At 40.7% G+C, this 21850-nt stretch overlaps 3 protein-coding genes across 6 annotated transcripts in view; 2 read left to right on the plus strand and 1 right to left on the minus strand.

Moving 5' to 3' along the window:
• CASP6 (caspase 6) overlaps window positions 1–21850 on the plus strand; it is a 252125-nt gene that overhangs the window by 124114 nt on the left and 106161 nt on the right. The gene's annotated exons all lie outside the window — the stretch shown is intronic.
• On the minus strand, window positions 48–9661 carry GAR1 (GAR1 ribonucleoprotein). Of its 4 annotated transcripts, none has more exons than XM_050791045.1 (7): window positions 9416–9661; window positions 8792–9017; window positions 7069–7223; window positions 6068–6127; window positions 2210–2351; window positions 732–800; window positions 48–362 (listed from the first exon to the last, which is right to left on the minus strand). In XM_050791045.1, the coding sequence occupies exons 2-7, from the start codon at window positions 9003–9005 to the stop codon at window positions 349–351; spliced, it is 654 nt and encodes a 217-aa protein (XP_050647002.1). In that variant the 5' UTR covers window positions 9006–9017; window positions 9416–9661; the 3' UTR covers window positions 48–348. The 4 variants fall into 4 exon arrangements, with proteins under 4 accessions (XP_050647002.1, XP_050647003.1, XP_050647005.1 ...); XM_050791046.1 differs by lacking the exon at window positions 9416–9661 and adding an exon at window positions 9253–9359; XM_050791048.1 differs by lacking the exon at window positions 9416–9661 and adding an exon at window positions 9168–9359 and having other exon boundaries at window positions 2222–2351.
• CFI (complement factor I) overlaps window positions 9687–21850 on the plus strand; it is a 71637-nt gene continuing 59473 nt past the window's right edge. Inside the window, exon 1 of the mRNA XM_050791003.1 lies at window positions 9687–9819. The gene's annotated coding sequence lies outside the window, so the exon portion shown is untranslated. The remainder of the gene's footprint in view (window positions 9820–21850) is intronic.

The raw sequence follows: 21850 nt of genomic DNA on the forward strand, positions 1-21850 counted from the left end.
ACTTCAAAAAATGGGTTTCATTTAATAAACACACTCTAAATAACTTCAGGGAATAAAACACTTTATTTTAAAAATTCAAATATGCTTCAAATGAAAACTCCCGTCCATTTATTAGGCACCCACAAAGTGCCAGGCACTGTACAAAACATTAGAAAGATTTGTTCATGCTCTTCTAGAGCAAGATTCACTATTCCGTTGCTTTCCATGATGCTAACATTTTTGATCCATTGTCATAAAATGACCAAGATCTTCAAGACTTGCTAAAGAACCAAGTTTCCAATCCACAGTAGAAACAGATCATGCAGGTTAATACAGAAGTCAACTGGTGATGTCTGTCAACTGTTTCACTTAATGTCCTCTTCCTGATTAAGAGAAAATTAAAGTATTAAGGGCACAGAAAATGGATTTTTAATAGTATTATAACGTAAATCTCAAGTTTAAAATCAGCATTAGTTCCTATAATGTTTAGCAACCATACTTTACCAAATGTAACTGTCAGATTCATATACACCTTTTTTTTCAAATTAATAATAAAGCAAAACAAATTAGAATTAGGTTAAAAAACTGAAAACGCAAAAACAAGTGATATAAAATGAAACCACAAATTAGGCTAAGCAAAGAACACCATAGTGTTCCATATACTTGCTGGCAGAAAAAATTAAACTTAAGCAAAAACAAAATGCCAGATAATATCAATTCTAAAAATTAAGCAACTTAAAGATAATACCTACCTCTGAAACCACCACCTCTTCCTCCTCTGAAGCCTCCACCTCCACCTCCTCTTCCACCTCTAAAACCACCTAAAAACATTTATTAAATAATAATGCAAAATATTTAAATAGTAGATAAATAATAAACATTAACAGTTATTAACTATATAACCTCTTATACTGATAAGTCTACAAAGATCAATACAATAACTATAATTATAATGAATAAATATAGATTCACATATTTTATCACGGAAAAAATTTTACAAGACAAAAATGAAGAAACTAGTAGTTTACCAACTGGGCAACAGGTTAAATCCCCAGATTATTCAATTTCAATAAATTAGAAAAACTTGTTACTTTAAAGTATGATTCAGTCTTGTTAAATGTATGATTATTGCCTTAGCTCTTGCTTATGATAAATACTTTTTGATTCCACTAAGGATAGTTTGATGGAACTAAGGCTTTGTATCCTAAGAACAACGGATGGCAGATATGGGTGCTTTTGTTCTGGGGGCACGATAATAAATATGATAGTTAAGGTTAACTGAGCTACATAAGATTTAAAAAAAATAAGATAGTTGTGAATTTTTTGAAATGTTAAATGATACTCAACATCAAATGAGAACAGGGGAATCTCTATTCATCAAATTCTCAAGAAGGTACCCCTGAAAATTTTCCTACCTATACGGACACAAAAAAGTACCTTTATAGAGTGAAATGATGATTAAATTGAGAGATGCCAAAGTAAAGCATTCCTTCTCTTTTTTGGCTCCAGTAACAAAAGCTGTCTAAGCCCAACTTTCAGTTCCTCTCCCTTTCCACTTTGGCTCTGCCCATTACCTCATCACTCCCCGTCCTCCTACTCCCAGGGCATGGCAGTCTCACTCCCCAGAGCCCTGCTGATCACCTAGCTGCCCATAATGATGAATGTGCCAAAACCTTGGGGGAAAGGCGTACATCTAAACAGTGAGATCACAGCAATGAATTTATTAGTTCTTGACACGACATCAGAAAATATGCATTTTAATTCTGGGTCTGCCAATTGTTTGACCGGGGGAAATTAATTTCTGTAAGTCTCCATTTCCTCATTCATAAAATAAGGATATCATCTATCTCAAAAGCTTTTGCTGAGTATTAAAAGAATATACACGGAAATTAAAAGAATGTATGACCAGCTTTCAGTATGCAGTCTACACTCAATGATATTAACTAAGAAATTAAAATTAAGATAATCCTATGGTTTATTAAAATGCCCAAGAAAACATGAATAACCCAAAGAAATGAAGTCCCTCAAAAGTATACTTTAGTAGATTTTTTTCTTTTTAAGCAAGTTGTTGAAATGAAGCATTATTGTTATGGACAATCTGCCAATATTTGAAAACAGCTTTAATAAAAAGAACCATAAGGGAGGGTTTGCTATGTACAAAGCTAAATTGTATTATATTAATCAGCTATGACTTTGAAATTTCATCAGAAATTTTCCCCAAGTAACTTACCGCCTCTGCCACCACCTCTGCCACCTCCTCCTCTTCCTCCTCCTCGGCCTCCCCTGCCACCACCTCTTGGAGGTCCTTTCTCACCTGGAGGTCGAGGTAAAAACCTCTGGAGTGGCAGCAGCTTATATGGGTCTATATAAAACTGGAGACATAATAAAAGCAATTAGTGTACGACTTGGGGGACAGTAGAGTATAATCATTAAGAAGCTACATGATAGAGTCAAAACTGCCTGGGTTCAAACCCCCCCAGCCCTACCACTTTCTACTATGTATCTCTGGGCAGGGACTTAATTTCTCACTACCTTAGGTTTCTTTTTTTTTTTTTTTTTTTTTTTACTTTAAGTTCTGGGATACATGCGCAGAATGAACGAGCAGGTTTGTTACATGGGTATACATGTGCCATGGTGGTTTGCTGCACCTATCAACCCGTCATATAGGTTTTAAGCCCCGCATGCATTCAGTATTTGCCCTAATGCTCTCCCTCCCCTTCCCCCCACCCCCCTGACAGGCCCAGGAGTGTGATGTTCCCCTCCCTGGGTCCATGTGTTCTCACTGTTCAACTCTCACTTATGAGTGAGAACATGTGGTGTTTGGTTTTCTGTTCCTGTGTTAGTTTACCTTAGTTTCCTTATCTGTAAAATGTAGAGAATAGAGTATCTATCTCACATGTTTGTGTGATGATCAAAAAAGTGATGTATATAAGGCACTTGCACTTTGGCACACAATAAGCATTACATGCATATAAAAAAATCAAGACCAATTCAATCTCATTTCTCTTTAGAAATAGATTATTTAACATTTCCACTCAACAGAACTGCCGTAAGAAAAATAAAACTATTTAAAACATAGCATTAAAATTCAAAATAAAGCATTCGCATACAAGCTGTTTCAAGTCTTTAATAAAGATCAAAAGGGTAACTATCTTCTGAACACACAAAGTAATGAAGGATATACAAAAACTATACACATCCTATAACTGGGGTTAAAGAGGACATTTCTCAGATAATGAAATGTAAAGGGCATATTGTATCATAGTTCTTCTACACAAAACACACGAGGATTTCAAAACTGTAATATATTACTTATAATAAGATATCTGCATCCCTCTCTAGATCTCACCTTATTACTCATCTTCCCTTCACAGCCCATCATCTCAAAAATATTGTCTAGATCTACTGTTCAAGATGGCAGCCGCTAGCCGCAGATGGCTTATATTTAAATTAATTAATGATTTAAAATTCAGTTCCTGAGTCACATGAGCCACACTTCAGGTGCTCAATAGCTACATGTGGCTAAGAGCTACTTTACTAGGCAGGGACTCCCATCATTGCAGAAAGTTCAAGTGGCGAGCACCGGTCTACAGACTTCATAATAATGCAGGCTGGGTAAAGAGGGCTGAATCTCAACATAGCAGGGGGTACGCAAACCGGGAGGTAGAATGTACTCAAGTTAGTATCTAATTAAAAAGCAAAAACCCAAAAAACTAAGCCCTCAAATAAATAATTCTGAGAAAAGGGACAGGGATTCTGATGAATTTAAGTGGCTATTACCAGCTTTTTTGTTTTTCAGGTCACAAGATGAGAATCCTTTTTCAGCATTGTTTCTTTCTGGGCTCAATAGCTCCAGGCATGCCAGAAGCAGTCAATCCTGTGAGTATTTGCCAAGGTTTCTACAACTAGTAGCCATAGGCTAACAACAAGCTATTGTCTCCTTCTCATTTCCTATTCCATTCTGGCTCCTGGGCCCACCACTGCACTGGCTCCATGACTCCCTGATGTCTATGTGGCTGTCTTCCAATGAACACTTTGCATCATTTTGCCATAGCTGAGCAGTCCCTCCTGGAAACACTCTCAATTTTTGTGATACCACTTTTATGACAGGCTTGTGGTTTACTTTTTTTTAACTGGCAATTACTTCTGAGTTTCCACTAACAGACATTTAGCTTTAGGAGGTGCCCCAAAACTTTTCATAGGTGCTCTTTTTCTTTTATTCTTTCTTCCTACATTGTTAACAAATTCCCAATTCTATTTCCAGTCTAGACTCTTCCTTTAAACTTCTGACCATGACTGTCTCACAAGTACCTCAACCTCACTATGTCCAAAACCAAACTCATTATCTTCCCCTAATCCCCATCTTCTGCACTGTTGCCCATTTAATTAATCGGTACCATCACCCACAAAGATGTTGATGTCAGACATCTGAAAGATGGTGATATTTTTCACCTCTTTAATTTCGATAGCTAGTCAATTACAAGGTCCTATTGATTCTACTTCCTGTACCTTTCATATATCCATTTTTTCCATTTCCACTGTCACTACCAAGTCCAAAATATCATCTCTTTCAGAACAACTATTATAGCCTCCTACCTGGCTCCTCTCACACAATACTGACCTCTTCCCAAGGTGCCTTTGTATCTTCCCAGCATTCTTTTGAAGCATACATTTAACTGTGTCATCCCGTCATTCAAAAATAAAACACAATTGAAACTAAAGTCTAAACTCTTTCTTATGACCTGAAGGTTTAAGTTAATCAAGCCCCCTCCTACCTCTCTGATCTTAATTCACAACTTTCCCCACCTCTCCTAAATGTTTCATTCCTAACCTATACGTCTGCCTTTTTGTATCCTTTCAGTTGCCTGCTCTCAGAGACTGCACACACTGTTCTCTCTACTTGGAATGCACTTTCCTCTTCCTCTTTCACTAGCTCAGAAACTCTCAAGTGTTTGCCTAACTACATCAAAATTATCCAAGTGCTGGCCGGGCGCAGTGGCTCACGCCTGTAATCCTAGCACTTTGGGAGGCCGAGGCGGGTGGATCACAAGGTCAAGAGATCGAGACCATCCTGGCTAGCACGGTGAAATCCTGTCTCTACTAAAAATACAAAAAAATTAGCTGGGCGTGGTGGCAGGCGCCTGTAGTCCCAGCTACTCGGGAGGCTGAGGCAGGAGAATGGTGTGAACCCAGAGGGCAGAGCTTGCAGTGAGCTGAGATTGCACCACTGCACTCCAGAATGGGTGACAGAGACACAGCGAGACGCCGTCTCAAAAAAAAAAAAAAAAAAATTAGGCATGGTGGCCGGCGCCTGTAGTCCTAGCTACTCGGGAGGCTGAGGCCAAAGAATGGCTTGAATCTGGGAGGCGGAGCTTGCAGTGGGCCGAGATCATGCCACCGCACTCCCCCCTGGGCGACAGAGCGAGACTCCATCTCAAAAAAAAAAAAAAAAAATTATCCAAGAGCTTTTCCTGGGCCCTACTTAGGAGCTCCTAGGTCAAATTTCCAGAAGTGGAAACTGGAAGTATATCTTCTTAAAAGCTCCCCAAGATAACTCTGACATGCAACCAGTTGTGGAAACTGCTCTTGGTCAACAATCAGACCTCAGTTTCAAGCTCACCTTTTCAGCAAACACTACAGACTAAAGTTGGTGGCACTACAAAGCTTCTCATGGCAACCTGTATTTTTCCTTCACAGCATATATCATGTTATTGAAGTTCTTGTGAAATCACTTAGTACCTACCTTCTCTCAAATAACGTAAGTTTTATAAATTAAGATTCCACCTAGAATGTTTGGTCATGAATGCTTTTCAATAAGAGTTTTACATCAACAAAAAACTCTTACTCTAGCAGTTTACAGATTTTGGTAATATAAGCAAAAGTAGTGATTTTTATTTTCTAAAAGGCTGTATCAAATAAATCACTTTCAAAGATTAGTATGTTCAATATTTATAGCACAGAACATTTCAGTTTAAGAGCTTTACTAGTGATATGTTGGGAAAATCTCAAGCGCTCCAAGTAGGACTTTCCTAAGATAGGTCATTCCCTTATAAAACCAAGGATCCCAAGTATCGTAAGTTTGACTCACCTTCTGTAGTTTTTTAAAGGATGAAGCCTTCATGTTTTCTGACAATTTAACTGAAAAATACTATTATTTTTATTAAGGAACAAATGAGCAATTACGATGAAAGACGCTATCAAACCTTCTGAATTGATGTATAATTTCAAAAACAAAGTTAGAATATATAGACATATATAGGAAAGATAAGAAATGAACTTCCAGGGGCTGGGTGTGGTGGCTCACACCTGCAAACCCAGCACTTCAGGGGGCCAAGGCAGATGGATCACTTGAGGACAAGAGTTTGAGACCAGCCTGGCCAGCATGGTGAAACCCCACCTCCACTAAAAACACAAAAATCATCCAGGCACGGTGGCGCTCGCCTGTAATCCCAGCTACTTGAAAGGCTGAGGCATGAGAATTGCTTGAACCCAAGAGGCGGAGGTTGCAGTGAGCTGAGATCATGCCACTGCACTCCACCCTGGGCAACAGAAAGAGTCTCTGTCAAAAAAAAAAGAAAAAAGAAAAAAGAAAAAAAGAGAAGGAGGGAGGAAGGGAAAGAGCGAGAGCGAGAGCGAGAGAGAGAGAGAGAGAGAGAGAGAAAGAGAAAGAGACAGGGAAAGAGAAAATGAGAAAGAGAAAGACAGAGAAAGAAAAAAAGAGAAAGAGAAAGAAAGAAAGCAAGGAAGGAGTTTCCAGGGTAGTGGGGGCACCAAACAGCTTCTAATTCTACATTTCCAGTGGCACCACTACATCCAAATCAGCCAACTTAATCTTGTAGTACTTATCCAAATGGCCATCATTTCTAGAATTTTCCAAAAACAGTCACCTTTCTAGGGTCTGTCATTTTAATATCTATGGATGAATACATTCTCCCCTTGATTCTCCTTCATGGTCCAATCTGTAGCAATCCTGTCTAATTTAATGAAGCAACAAGTCTAATTTACACTTAACCGCCTCCTCACAAAAATACAAATAGCAACCTTTGAATATTATTAGGTCTTATTAGGTCTTCCAATGAAAAAGGATACAAAATCTCTAAGTTGTCCAAATATTTCATCCACTTTTCCAATTTGTTCTTTGTTTTCTAAGTAAACAGGAGCATTGAAATAAGGCACCTTATTTTCATCTGTGGTACATTTACAAACTATGTCATCTTCACAGGGATGCAGGAACTCTCCTAATACTGAAATAGGACAAGAAAATATTAAAACACAGAACTATTTCAAACGATACTGACCAACTTCTTCTGGAAGCTTTCTTCCTGGCTACCTGGGACTTCACCATACCTGCTCTCCTCTGAGGCAGAAGACCACAGTCATTAAGAGTGTGGACTTCCTGGGCTGGTATACCAACTCCACAACACACTAGCTATGTGACCTAGGAGAAGTTACCCACCCTTTCTCTAATTCAGTGTTTCCTCTTTAGTAGACACTAGTAACATATAATGTACAGCTATACCTAATATACAGTAATGTAAGGACTCAATGGAATAACCAATTTCAAGTGCTTAAAACAGTGCCTGGCACATTGAGACCATTCCACATGTAACAGTTATCTTATTAAAATTTATTATCTGATTCAAAACTCTGCTTCATTCTCTTGGTTATTCCTTTTCTTCACTCCCTTTTCTTCAACCCCTAAAAGAATTACCCTTTGTTCTTTTTTTTTTCTCTTGCCTCAGAACTTTCCCATTCCCACTACCACCTCTTTAACAATGATTCATTGTTTTCAAGGACATTTGGAATCTCAAAATAACTACCTTTAGTTCTAACTAACTAGACTGTCCCCCTAAACTAAAATAATTAACACATTCCTGCAAAACCAACTCTTCATTCCTATCACCCAAGCGCAAAACCTGGAACCCTTTATTATCAGCATTAGCTAAGTTCTACCGATTTTGTTTCCTTTGAAATCTCTCTCCTATCTAACCCTTCCTTTTTTTCCTCACCATCCTGAATCAGGCTCTCAATGCCTCGTGTATGGACTGGTACAACAGCTTGCAGGCTGGGACCTTTTATTCTAGAAACTGCTCCTTTCAAACCATCCTGCATACTCATCCAACCATTCTTAGACACTCTTCACCCTCTCTCCTCTTTAATGTAGTAAGTTTCACTCTCTGTGACTTCCATTCCCATCTCATTATTAATTACTATAAAACTATCCTAAATGGGTCTTTTTCTCGACTTCCTCTTTGGCAGTTTCCCTCTCAAGCAAATTGTTTTCTCACTTATCTACTTTTAAGTAGTAATGGAAAGCATGGGCTTTGGAGTCAGAATACTTGGCTTTGTATTTCTTTTTCTGTACAGACAGGGTCCTTGCTTTATTGTCCAGGCTGGTGTCTAACTCCCGGATTCAAGTGATCCTCCTGTCTCAGCTTCCCAAGTGTTGGGATTACAAGCGTGAGCCACGGCACCCAGCCTGTATTTCAGCTATACTTATATTTCAGCTATAAAAACTTAACTCTAAATCATAGTTTTCTCATCTGTAAAATCGGGGAATTAGGGATAAGTACTCACTATTACCTATTTAATATCTTCCTGTCAACCCTGAAGTTCCACTTCCATGATGCATTTTAAGTATCCCTCAGCTTTCTTGATCTCCCCACCCCACCCTTACATGCTACTGTACGATTATGTCAGTTTACATCATTCTCCACACAGGCTTGTGTATCCCAAACTTGCTGGATTAATAACACAAACCCACAACCCACCCCTATTCCTTCAAATAGGCTAAATATTGAAGACTGCATACACACTACACGTTCTGGAGGTCCTTGGTCTTGGCCTTTGTTAAAGCCTCCGCGGCCACCCCCTCGTCCAAATCCTCCCCTGCCGCCGCCTCTGAAATTGCCGCCGCCTCCACCGCCGCTTCCACCTCGGAAGTGGTTGCTGCTGCCGCCTCGGTTGAAGCCGCCACCTCCACCACCTCGATTAAAGCCTCCACGACCTCCGCCTCGAAAAGACATTCTCTCTCCTCCCTGGTGAAAAAAAAAAAACGACCCGTGTCTTCTGATCACTGTAGCATCTGAGTACACTCCAACCCCTCGGAGCCGCGGTGAGAACACCATAAAGGGGACAAAAGCAGCCCTGTCACCTCACCCACGGTCAGACAGCCAGTGACCACCAACCTGATGGGTGAAGAGTTTACTTCCTCATGGTCTCCTGAGCGCCGACCGACCAAACATACCAGCCTTGCCGCCCCAGGATTAGTACCTCCTCCCCCTTCAGACAGCAAGGTCTTCGCACTGCATCCCCTTCCTTCCTCCCTCCCTCCGGCAGCTGGGTTCCGCGTCCACCATTTTCAAATCCTCCGGCTTCTACGGTCACTCACCGGCGCCACGTGCCCCTCTGGCCCTGGCCTTACGCGCACACCCACCTACTGGGTACTTCCGCCGCGCTGGAACCTCCTCGGCTACCGTACAGCCACAGAGTTTTTTAGACCAGAAACTGGAATAACTGGTTTGCAAAAAAAAGGTAGTCACGCGCGGAACCAGCGACACTGGTTCCAAAACAGCCTTTAGCTTTGGAAAAGTGGCAATAATATCTAACCTTAACCACTAATTTACAACAGAGAGGTCAACTTGCCTAACGCCGCGCCGTGGAAGTGACGTATAATAGCTGCGTCCTTCGCAGCACGACGTCCCGGAAGTGCTGCGGCAATGTTGCTCTTGGAGATAGCTGGCGTTAGGGATCCGCCTTCTCTTCCAGAGGCGGGGTGGGTTTCTGTTTGGTTCCCGCCCTGACTGCCAGAACAACTGCCAGCACCTTGCAAGAAACAAGGTTAGTTTTTGAAGTCCGTGCCGACTGGCTGGGCGCATTTGCGCATTTGCTTCTCAGACTAAATGGTGCCCAACAGCGCTCAATAGTTTGTTGCTAACTTCAGCAACTGTGTGGACAGGTCTCTGAGGTATCTGAGCCGCGCTATGTCCAGTGGATCTGGTCGCCTCAGAACCTGTCACAGCCGGCGGAAGCGTTTGTCTGAGTTTCTTGTTTCTTCCCGACCTTTTGATTTTCGCACCACTGAGCGCTCAGCTGTGCTTGTTCTTTTGCGCTATGGTCTCACTAATTAGAGGGAAAAAAGCAATGCATGTGTTTGTGTAATTTTAAAGAAACTATGCTGTCTTATAGAAAACCAAACCATCATTTTTATCTTTTGTACCGGGTATTCATTCAAGTATGTTTTGAGCACCGACAGGATGTGAAGCGGACTGTGCTGGAGGCTCCTCTCCTTCTCGTCTTAAGCCCCTTATATTTGACATCTGCTTCCTCCACATTCTCCAAAGCTTCTCTCACAAATAAAGGTAGTCACTTCCCATTTATTAAATTTGGCTGGAGCCTTTTACAACCAAACCCTCTGAGACCTTACCTTGATATTGACATCGTGTTTAGAAGAGGGTGGAACTTGGTACCTATCTAACTGAGAGGGTTATTGTAAGGGGGATTTTAAAATACCTTTGTAGGCGGGGTGCGGTGGCTCACGCCTGTAATCCCAGCACTTTGGGAGGCCGAGGCGGATGGATCACTTGAGGTCAGGAGTTCGAGACCAGCCTGGCCAATACGGTGAAACCCCTTCTCTACTAAAAATACAAAAATTAGCCGGGCATGGTGGCGCACACCTGTAATCGCAGCTACTCGGGAGGCTGAGGCAAGAGAATCGCTTGAACCGGGGAGGCGGAGGTTGCAGTGAGCCGAGATCACGCCACTGCACTCCAGCCCAGACGACAGAGCAAGACTTGGTCTCAAAACAAACAAACAAAATAAGTGAGAGAAGAAACTTTACTTTTTCTTTTTCTTTTAGTTTAGTAAATGATGCAATTTGATTTTAACGAATGTTGATCTTTTTATGGGCCTATATACGTGTAAGTGTATTATTTTTGAAACAAAAAATGAAAATTACCTATTTAGTGTGAAACCTTTGCTTGTCTTTTGCTGTGTATTGGCTCAGTTCTGAATTGAACTTAAGATTGTCACATACAGATTTCATTTTCAACTGAAATGAGATGATTTCTGTCTTTACTCTTAAAACTTAGAAAAAGCTTGCTTGAACAAGAAGTTTAAAAGTATGTCAAAATGTTTATTACTGTCCTAAACATGTCAAGCTGCTCTTCTTTCTCAGAAATCCAAAACTTGTAGAAGCATAAATCAGGCCAGGCGCCGTGACTCACGCCTATAATCCCAGCATTTTGGGAGGCCAAGGCAGGCGGATCACCTGAGGTCAGGAGTTCAAGACCAGCCTGGCCAACATGGTGAAACCTTGTCTCTACTAAAAATACAAAACTTAGCCGGGCGTGATGGTGGGCGTCTGTAATCCTAGCTGCTTGGGAGGCTGAGGCAGGAGAATCGCTTGAACCCGGGAGGCAGAGGTTGCAGTGAGCCAAGATCGCGCCACTGCATTCCAGCCTGGGCAACAGAGCGAGAATCTGTATCAAAAGAAGAAGAAACACAAATAAGTAAATTTCATCTTATATCTACAGTCATACATTCACAAAGTTCTTCCTCTTTTCTCAAAGTCAGGTGCTCAGGCTGAGAAGATTCAAGGAAAGGGTTCCTCATCTAGTCATACAGTTGTGTTCAAGGGGAAGGAGAATACTGTTCAGTTTTGTTCTGCAATTCCCACTGGTGGTTTTCAGTAAGACTTGAGACTTCCTTACTCTAAAGTCCAAGCAGCAGTGGAAACATTTCAAGATCCCTTTTTGCAATACAACTTTTCCAAATATTCAATTTTTATTTAAACCCAAAAATCTTGTCACTCGAAGTAAAACGATTTTCTCCAGGGCCTGAAGATCCTTGTTCAACTAGTTCATGTGATGAAAATGTCTGTTAAGTAGGTGATATGGTTTGGATGTTTGTTCCTTCCAAATCTCATGATGCTGAAATTTTATTCCCAGTGTTGTAGATGGGACCTGGTGGGAGGTGATTGGATCATGGGGGCAGAATTCTCATGAGTGGCTTAGCACCATCCCTTTGGTGATAAGTGAGTTTTCACTCAGTTCACTTGAGATGTGGTTGTTTTAAGAGTCTGTGACTTCATCCATCTCTCTCTTGCTCCCACTCTTGCCATGTGACATACTGGCTCCCCATCACCTTTCGCCATGATTGTAAACTTCTAGAGACCTTACCAGAAACTGATGCCAGCACCTTGCTTCCTGTAAAGCCTCCAGAACCATAAGCCAATTAAACCTCTTTCTTTATAAATTACCTAGCGTTGGGCATTTCTTTATATAAATGCAAAAAAAAAAAAAAAAAATGCTAGTTTCTGCAGCCATTCTTCATCTTCAAAGAATTTGGTAAAATCTGGGCTACTGTTTTCTTGAATGTATTTCTATGATTCACTTTCTATGTCAAGCGTCCTGTTAAGGAGCAGAATCTGTATTAGTTTCTCTCACTCCAATCCATAGTGTCAATAAACATTATTTTGCATAATTTCTGTAGGTCAGAAATTAAGGAGCAGCTTAGCTGGATGATTTTGACCCAGGGTCTCTCATAAGGTTGCAATCAAGATATCACCTGGGGCTGCAGTCCACTGAAGACTTGACTAGGGCTAGAGGATCCTTTTCTGAGGGAGCTCCCTGACATGCCTAGCAAGCTGATGCTGCCTATTGCCAGGCGCCAGTTCCTTGCCATACGGACCTCTTTACAGGGTGCTTGAGTACTGACATGACATGCCAGCTGGCTTCCCCCAAAACGATCTGCTAAGCCGTAAGATTTATGCATGTGGAAGGAGATTTACATGGGCCTTGTCCAGGTTTTCACATAGTTTAAAAAAAAATTTTAGAAGTGAATTGCCCTGCGTTTGATAAGTCATCTTCATAGCATCATCTAGAACTTTTTTCATTTTTGCTCCAAAACTTTCTGACACCAGCACTCTCTGGGAAGAAAGCAGTGAGTTGTGAATATGTCAGGATTTTAATGAGAATTGAAATCTCTAAAGAAACCAGTCCTTGATAGGATACCGTAAGTAGATACTGACACAGTTCTTCCAAAATGTACCTTCTGTTTCCAATATGAAGACAAGACAATAAATATATCTTTACCTTTGCTTCTTTGCAGCAGTGTTTCATAGAAGAAAAATTTTCTTGAATTTTGCCATAATTTATAAATCTTACAAATGCTACTCTATGACATTTGTTGTTGAAATCTGTTGATTCATCAACCTGGATGAGAAATTGTTAGGTTCTTTTGATGCTATGCAGCATTATGTGACATGTCATCAATCACATCAGTTTATCAAACTTTGAAAGTGAAACTGTTTTAGTTTGTCATTACATCATATGCTGGCGTCTTACTCTCTGTAATTATACATACTGAAATTATGAGGTCAATTGTGGGGCTTTTTCCTTTTCGGGTCAAAAAGTTCTTCTGCTAAATAACTTGCTTTCTGGACCTTTTTACTGAAGGTCACTTAAAAAAAATACATTCTTTACTCTGGGTTTCCAAAGGTCATATAAAATTATCTGCTCTTTTACTATGGTTTGCAGTTAAGTGTCTTTTCAATTTTGCTGGAGCCATTGCTTCATTTATAAGTTGTGATTCTTCATTACTAACTTTATCAGAATTATTAAGATTTAGAATTATCTTCCATCTCCCAGTTCATCTTCAAAAATCACCACATTGGACTATAAGTCATGTTTGTAAAACACAGATGCTAATAAAGTATAAAATAAACTAAACAAAGAAATTTTTTTTAAAAATTTTATCTTCAAATGCAATTCACTTTTAACCTACAAGCTCCATGTGTCAGGCCTCTGAGCCAAGCCTGCATGCATACATCCAGATGGCCTGAGGCAACTGAAAACTACAAAGGAAGTGAAACAGCCTGCTCCTGTCTTAACTGATTGACCAACCTTTAGACATTCTATTATGACCTGTTCCTGCCCTGCCCCACCCGATCGATTGATCGACCTCGTGACATTTTTTTCTGGACCATGAGTCTTATGATCTCCCCACCATGCACCTTGTGACCCCCTCCTCTGCTGACAATAGATAGCCACCTTTAACTATAACTTTCCACTGCTTACCCCAGTCCTATAAAACTGTCCCACCCCTACCTTCCTTTGCTGACTGTCTTTTTGGACTCAGCCCACTTGCACCCACGTGAAATAAACAGCCTTGTTGCTCACACAAAGCCTGTTGGTGGACTCTCTTCACATGGACGTGCGTGACACCATGTTTTGCAATGTTTACAACATTAGCAAAGCAACAGGGAGGCATTTGAGTTATGGGGCATTAAAATTCCTTCCTTAAAATATTATCTTTGATTATCTATTACATCAGGAGAGTTCATTAGCTGTCAGTTGACTGTGAATAAGGGGAGGCCAGGGAAGATCAGGAAATGTAAATCAGGAAGGATAGGCTGATGTTGTCAACCTATTGTCTCTCCCTCTCCCTCAACCTATTATCCCTCCTTCTTAATTCAACACCCACCAGTCATCAACAGTACCCCTTGCCTTCCATCAAAAGCTGAGAATGGACTCAGTGAAATGAACATAGTTGTGTGGAGCACTGTCATGTTTGTGAATGACCTCTAGCAAAATTCCTAATAGAGTTATTTGATCACTAGTCATCACTACAAGTGTTGGCATTACATGGAGAAAGAAGTTCAAAAGAATGCAAAAAAAAAAAAAAAAAAAAATTCCAATCTCTTCTGGAATCCCTAGTAACTGTTCCTAGACTCCTAATAACATCTGTAGAAACTCACACTAGACTATAAGCTCCTGAAGAGTGAGAACTACATCTTCTTTGTTTTGGTATCCTAAGTACTTAGTACAGTGCCTGGAATAAAATTGATGCCCAATAAATATTTGTTAAATGGAACCGAATTCCTCTATGCTTTGAATTTCTGCTCATGCCTTGAAAACCTACTTATTAACAAATGATCATAGAATGATGGTCAAAAAGACAAAGAAAATATAAAAGAGATGGAGGGAAGAAAGTATATATGTACAGTCTAGTTGTGGTATTCAAGATCTAAGAAGGTGTCCATCCAGTTGTTTTAGTGAAAGGTTAGGACATCTAATTAAAATACCCAGTAAGGAGATACAGATGTTCCTCAACTTAGGATGGGGTTATATCCCAATAAACCCATCATGAGTTGAACATATCTGAGTAGAAAATACATTTAATACATGTAACCTACTGAACATCATAGCCTAGCCTAGTCTACCTTGAAGGTGCTTGGAACACTTACATTAGGTTACAGTTGGGCAAAACTATCTGGCAGCACAGCACACTGGAAAGTCTCATTTGTTGCCGCTGCCCAGCATCATAAGAGAATATTGCATGCGTATCACTAGCCAGGGAGAAGATCAAAGTTTAAATTTGAAGTACAGGTTTTGCTGAATGCTTATTGCTTTCACACCATTGTAAAGTAGACAAATTATTCAGTGTAACCATTGTAAGTTGGGAGACTGTATTGCTAATGGCAGCAAAGAGGGCTGCTGGCTAGGAATAGGGCTGAAAATTTTTATATTAGAACAAAATTGTAAAAGTACTTAGCTGAAGCTAGGCATGTAATCCCAGCACTTTGGGAGGCTGAGGGGGGCAGATCACTGTAGGTAAAGACTTCGAGACTAGCCTGGCCAACATGGTGAAACCCCGTCTCTACTAAAAATGCCAAAATTGGCTGGGCTTGGTGGCATGGGCCTGTAATCCCAGCTACTGGGGAGGCCAATGCAGGAGAATCACTTGAACCCAGGAGGCTGAGGTTGTAGTCAGCATCAGCCAAGATCGCGCCACTGTACTCCAGCAACACAGCAAAACTCCACCTAAAAAAAAAAAAAAAAAAAAAAAAGAAAGAAAGACTGGGCGCTGTGGCTCACACCTATAATCCCAGCACTTTGGGAGGCCAAGGTGGGTGGATCACGAGGTCAAGAGATCGAGACCATCCTGGCCAACATGGTGAAACCTCGTCTCTATTAAAAATACAAAAATTAGCTGGCCATGTTGGCACGCACCTGTAGTCCCAGCTACTCGGGAGGCTGAGGCAGGAGAATCACTTGAACCTGGGAGGCGTAGGTTACAGTGAACCAAAATCATGCCACTGCACTCCAGCCTGGTGACAGAGCAAGACTTCGTCTCAAAAAAAAAAAAAAAAAGTACTTAGTCAAGGTGCCATTAATTGTAAATATTAATGTGAACTCATGACTTTCTCTTTTATTTGTTTTTTATTATGAAAATTTCAAACATAAACAAAAGTTGATAGAACAATATAATGAACCTTTCTCTATACAACACTCACCTTCAATCAGCCTTTCGCAAATGTTTTCCTCCGTTTCCTCACTGTTATTATTAAAATTATTATAGCTAGAGTGTTTTATAGTAAACATTCTGTTCATAAATCTCCAGCAGAGGACTTTTTTAAAAACATAAGCACAAAACCATTACAACACCTAACAAAAATAGTATTTTCTTAGTATTAGCGAATATCCAGTCCATGTGGAATTTTCCCAAGTTATTTCAAAATATCTTTTAATAGTTGGATCAATCAAATGAAGATCCAAACAAGGGCCATCCATTGTATTTTATTGATTTGTCTCTTAATTTTCTTTTATTCTATGTCAGTTTCCTCTCCCTGTTCCCCCCCCCCGCCCCACCCCATAGCATTTATTTGTTGAAAAAACTGAGTCTTTTGTCATGTAGAATTTCCCACCTTCTCACTGATTACATCCTTGTGGTGGTATAAATTGTTTTTATATCCTCTGTATTTCCCATAAACTGGTAGTTAATTGATAGTGAGATCTACAGACTTGATTGTGTTCAGGTTCTTTTTTTTTTTTTTCTCTCTCTTCTGCAAGAATACTTCCTACTGTCCCATGAAGAGGCACATAATGTCTGGTTGTCTCTCTTTGGGGATGATATCAGTCAGCGGGATCAGTGTTATCAGCCTCATCCACCTCTTAGAGTTCCCTGCCAGCTTTTCACCTAATGGTTTTAGCAGCTGTTGGTGATCATCACTAGGTCCATTGGCTCATAAGGTAGTGCAAAATAGTAATATGATAATTCTATCATTTCTTTTGCAATTATTAACTGAAATAAAGAAATTTCCTTTTTTATTTCAATTTTTTGCTATCATTGTTCTTTGCAATGCTTAAAATATTTAATCTTTGGCTTGTGAGAGCCCCTTCAAGTCTTTCAGAACCACCAACTAGCCTGCGATGGCTTCCTTGCTTTCTGGTACAAAATATTTCTTTTACATTTTATGCCCCAGATGTGGAATCGCACTTTCTCCAAAGAGCCTTGTTTTTTAAAATGGAAAATGGTATGTAGAGAAGACAATCTGCCACTAAGGAGTGCTCATTGCTTCTGGATTGTTAGGACTTCTAGGCCTTATCAATGGACACAATGGACAACTAAGAGGTAATTATTTTTAGAAAGAAAAAAAACTGGGGGTCATAGTGACATTTCCAATTCAAAGTTAAGTCTACAGGGTTTCCATTTGAATTTAAACTTGTGTTTGTCTTACCCTGAAATTCTTATGACATTGGCATAATTACTTGTTTGCCTTAACCTCCATATATATATATATATATATATGTTGTCAAGTAAGTATTATTAACAGTAAGACTATTGAATACTACTTAGTTTGCTAATATTTTGTTTAGAATTTTTGCGTCTATATTCATAAGTGAGGTTGGTCTTTTTCTTTTTATTGTGCTGTACTTCTGTTTTTGTAGATTCTGATTGTAGAAGTCTGCCTTCAATGACTGCAGGAGAAGGGTGGGATACGAGGCCTCAGGGGTTTGCCTATGGCTTGCCTCTTAAGTGCAGAGTCTCCCTCAACTTGATGGAGGCTGGTGTCATCTAGAATGCTTCTCTGCTTCTGCCTCAGTGTCCACTCAAGGGGTTCTGGGTTAGAACATGTGCTACAGAGAGCCTTACTGTAGGCTTTAGCCTGGAGTAAATTCTCAAGTTGCCCCCGTGTGGGCCACTGGCTCAGATGTTCTTCCCTTTATTTATTAATTATTTAGTCCATCACTTCTCTCAGATTCTACTGTTTCTATTTATTCTGTGGTCTTTTGTATTTTGGATACCTTGTTGTCACCTATATGGATTTGACACTTCTTAAGCTCATTTAAGTTTTGCAGTTAATCTTTTCCTGTCTACTATATGTATTCTAGTAATTCCTCACTGTTTATGTCCTATTAATGAATCCTCCTTCATTTTTCAATGGTGCAGTGGAATTACTTTTATTTTTATATTTATTTTCATTGAGATCATAGGAGGAAAGAGACTTAAACTGAATAAAATTTCAGTCCTCATGAGCACTTTACATTTTCTTTTTGTTAACTGCTGTATTAGTCCATTCTTGCACTGCTATAAAGAAATACCTGAGACTAGATAATTTATAAAGAAAAGAGGTTTAATTGGTTCATGGTTCCACAGGCTGTATAGAAAGCATGATGCTGGCATCTGCTCAGGTTCTGGGGAGGCCTCAGGAAACTTACAATCATGGCAGAAGGCAAATGGAAAGCACATACATTACGTGGCTGGAGTAGGAGCAAGAGAGAGGGGACATTTTAATCAGAAAGGATCAGAAACAGTCCTCATTCACATGGAACAGGCAACATATACACTTAAAAGTTTTCCCCAGGCCTTATCTTCCACCTTCTGACATAATATAATAGTCAGAGATCTGGATCATCTGGATTTTCCATAAGTCACCATGGTTGTTTTTCCATTGATAGCATTACTTTGATCAGAGGAGATGAGGAAGTAGCATGATAAATACTTTGGTAAGACACATGTGCTCCAGAGAGTAGGAAATAAAGCCTGGCAAATCAGTAAAATTTTTAGGAAACCAGTGTTCAGGAACCTGCTGGAACATCCTCTAATGTAAAAGACAAATTTTTGTATCTTGTACTTTCTTTAACAAAGAAGGAAGCACAAAACCTGATGAGACTTTTTGGATGCTGGGAGCGAATATTCTGCACTAGGGAATACTGCTCTAGCTGCCAAAGCAGAAAAGGTTTCTGCAGTGGTCCAACAGACTGTATAGCATCAGAAGTCTCAGTGATGGGGGAAAAAATGCTGTGAGGTGTTTGAGGAAGATCGTGTGGGAGAACCACAATATAGGATCTCAGGGTTCTGAAGCAAGGCCATGCCATCTGCAGCAGAGAATTGTATGTCTTTTGAAAACCAATTTGTATATTACTGGTTCCTGGTAAATGCAGAATAATGAATCATAGGACACTACATCACCATATGGCCAGAACTGCCTATTATTCTCTGGATCCAAATGGACCCACAAAGCAGGCCTAGCAAAAATGTATTGTAAGATAGAAGTGTGATATCCAGAGCCAAACACAAACAGGACCAGAGGTATGAGCAAGGTGCATAAACAGGTAGCAGGTAGGCCAGACTGCCCCTGTCCCCAGCATCCAAACAGTTGTACTCATGCCGCTTCCTCATCTCACACCTATAGCTTCCTGGGGAATCTGGTATGACCAGCTGAAGGAGGAGAGAAAAGGTCACATTTTGTTTACAGATGGGTTGGCTTGGTATATAGGTACAAGTTGAAAATAGACAGAGGCTGCATTACAGCCACACTTTGGAGTGGTTTTGAAAGACAGTGGTGAGAGAAAGTCCTCCCAAAGGGCAGAGCTGCAGGTGGTACACCTGGTCATCCACTTTGTGTGGAAAGGGAGGTGGCCTGAGGCTAGACTTTATGTAGAATCACAGGCAATAGTGATTTCCTGACCATCTTTTGTTCCTGAAATGAAAAATATTCAAAGATCAAGAGCAAAAAGTTCTGGGATACAAACAGTAACTTTACCCTGAGAAGTGAATAGTAACCAAGGGTTCAGACCACTCCTGAAAGAGACTGTGGGTCATGTCATCAGGTACGTCACTGACATCAGCAGAGGTGGGAGGTCAGAGTGAAGGGAATCTAGAATGGATGCATGTACATACAGGAGTGGGCATGAAGTATAAAAATCTTTGTATTACATGTTCATGCCTACCAGAAAGCATCTACCGAGAAAAGGCACTAAATAACCAACAAAATGGCTCAGCCAATTTGGCCCAACAAAATTATTGAGCCAAAATGACTGAGTCTCAGTTATCAGCCACCCCAGTGCTGGCACAATGGGCACAAGAATGAAGTGCCCATGGTAGCAGAGATAGAGGCTACCCATGACACCAATAGTATGGACCCCGAGGCTTATCTAGCTCACATCATTAACAAATGCCCAACCTGACAGCAGCTGACACTAATACTGTCCCCACAAGATGGCACAATTCATCAAGGAGACCAACTAGTCACTTAGTAGCAAGTTAACTACATCTGATTCTTTCACTTTTTGAAGGGTCAGTGGTCTATTCTTACAGGAATAGACATATATTTGAGGTATGAGTGTGCCTTTCTTGCCTGCAGGGCCTCTGTTAGCACTATAATCCAGAGAATTATAGAGTGCTTAATTATCTACCAAAGATCACATCCTGCCAGACAAGGCTACCCACTTTACAGCAAAGCAGGCCCAGGAGTGGGCCTGTGATCATGCAATCCCCTGGTCATATCACATACCACACCACTCAGAAGCTGGTGGACTTACAGAATGTTGGAATGGGCTGCTGAGGGCAGAGCTGAGGTGCCAGTTAAATGCAAAACTTTGTGAGAATGGGGTGCTATCCTCCAGGAAGCAGTATATACATTCAATCAAAGACTTTCATATAGCATTGTATTCCCAATAGGAAGAATATGTGGGCCTGGGAACCAAGGAATAAAGGCAAGAATGACCACACTTACCATCACCCCCGTTAACCAATTGGGAACTTTGTGCATCTTGTCTCCACAATTGTAGACTCTGCAGGGTTCATTGTCTTGGTCTCCAAAGGACTATACTTTCACCAGGGGCAAGCAAGAATCCCATGGAATTATAAACTAGAGCTGTTGCCTGGTGTACACTGAGCTCTTTGTGTCTAGGGACCAACAAGAAAGAAAGAGTCATAATCCACAAGGGTAATTGACCATGATCATTCCGAGGAGGTAGGGCTGCTATTACTATAACGTGGGCAGGGAGGAAGATGTGTAGAACCCACATAACCTACTGGGGTACCTCTTTTTGTTGCTGTTGTTGTTGTTTCTTTTTTAAGAGAGGCTCTCTCTTTGTCACTCATGCTGGAGTACAGTGGTGCAATCATGGCTAACTGCAGCCTCAACCTCTCCCTGTGTTGCTCAGGCTCATCTCAAACTCCTGGCCTCAAGCAATCCTCCTGCCTTGGCCTCCCAAAGTGCTGGGATTATAGGAGTGAGCCACCATGTCCAGCCTGCTCTTGTGACAGTAGGGATACAAATGGCAACTTTTGCCTGAGAAACAAAAGTAACCAGGGGCTTAGACCGCTCGTGAAGGAGATTGTGGGTCATGTCATCCAGTAAGTCACCGAGACCAGCAAAGGTGGGAGGTCAGGGTAAAGGGAATCTAAAATGGATAGGAAGGGGGCCAAGGGTGAGTATCAGCTACAGCCCCAAGATCAACTGCAAGGGTGGGAGCTGTAGTTTTTCCCATTCACTTCCTCTTCTAAGTTTTCTCTCAAGAATAGAGGCCCACTGAAATTTTTAAGGAGCCACTTCTGGATATATATGGAACATAGATCTAAAAGGTGCAAGTATGTACTCTGAAAGACACAGAGATGAGTTTCCCAGAACCCCTGTCAAGGAAGGTCTTGCTACCTGGCTGTAAAGAATGTAGTCAGAAGATACCTCCTCCTGATAGCACATAACTGTCAGATCCTTCCATGTCTGCCTTAGCTACAGAAAACTATCTCACCTAAGTATATGCCCTTCTTGGGCAATATATAGTAGGGGACCAAGCAA

This window comes from Macaca thibetana, chromosome 5 (assembly GCF_024542745.1).
Source record: "Macaca thibetana thibetana isolate TM-01 chromosome 5, ASM2454274v1, whole genome shotgun sequence".
Taxonomy (NCBI): Eukaryota; Metazoa; Chordata; class Mammalia; order Primates; family Cercopithecidae; genus Macaca; species Macaca thibetana.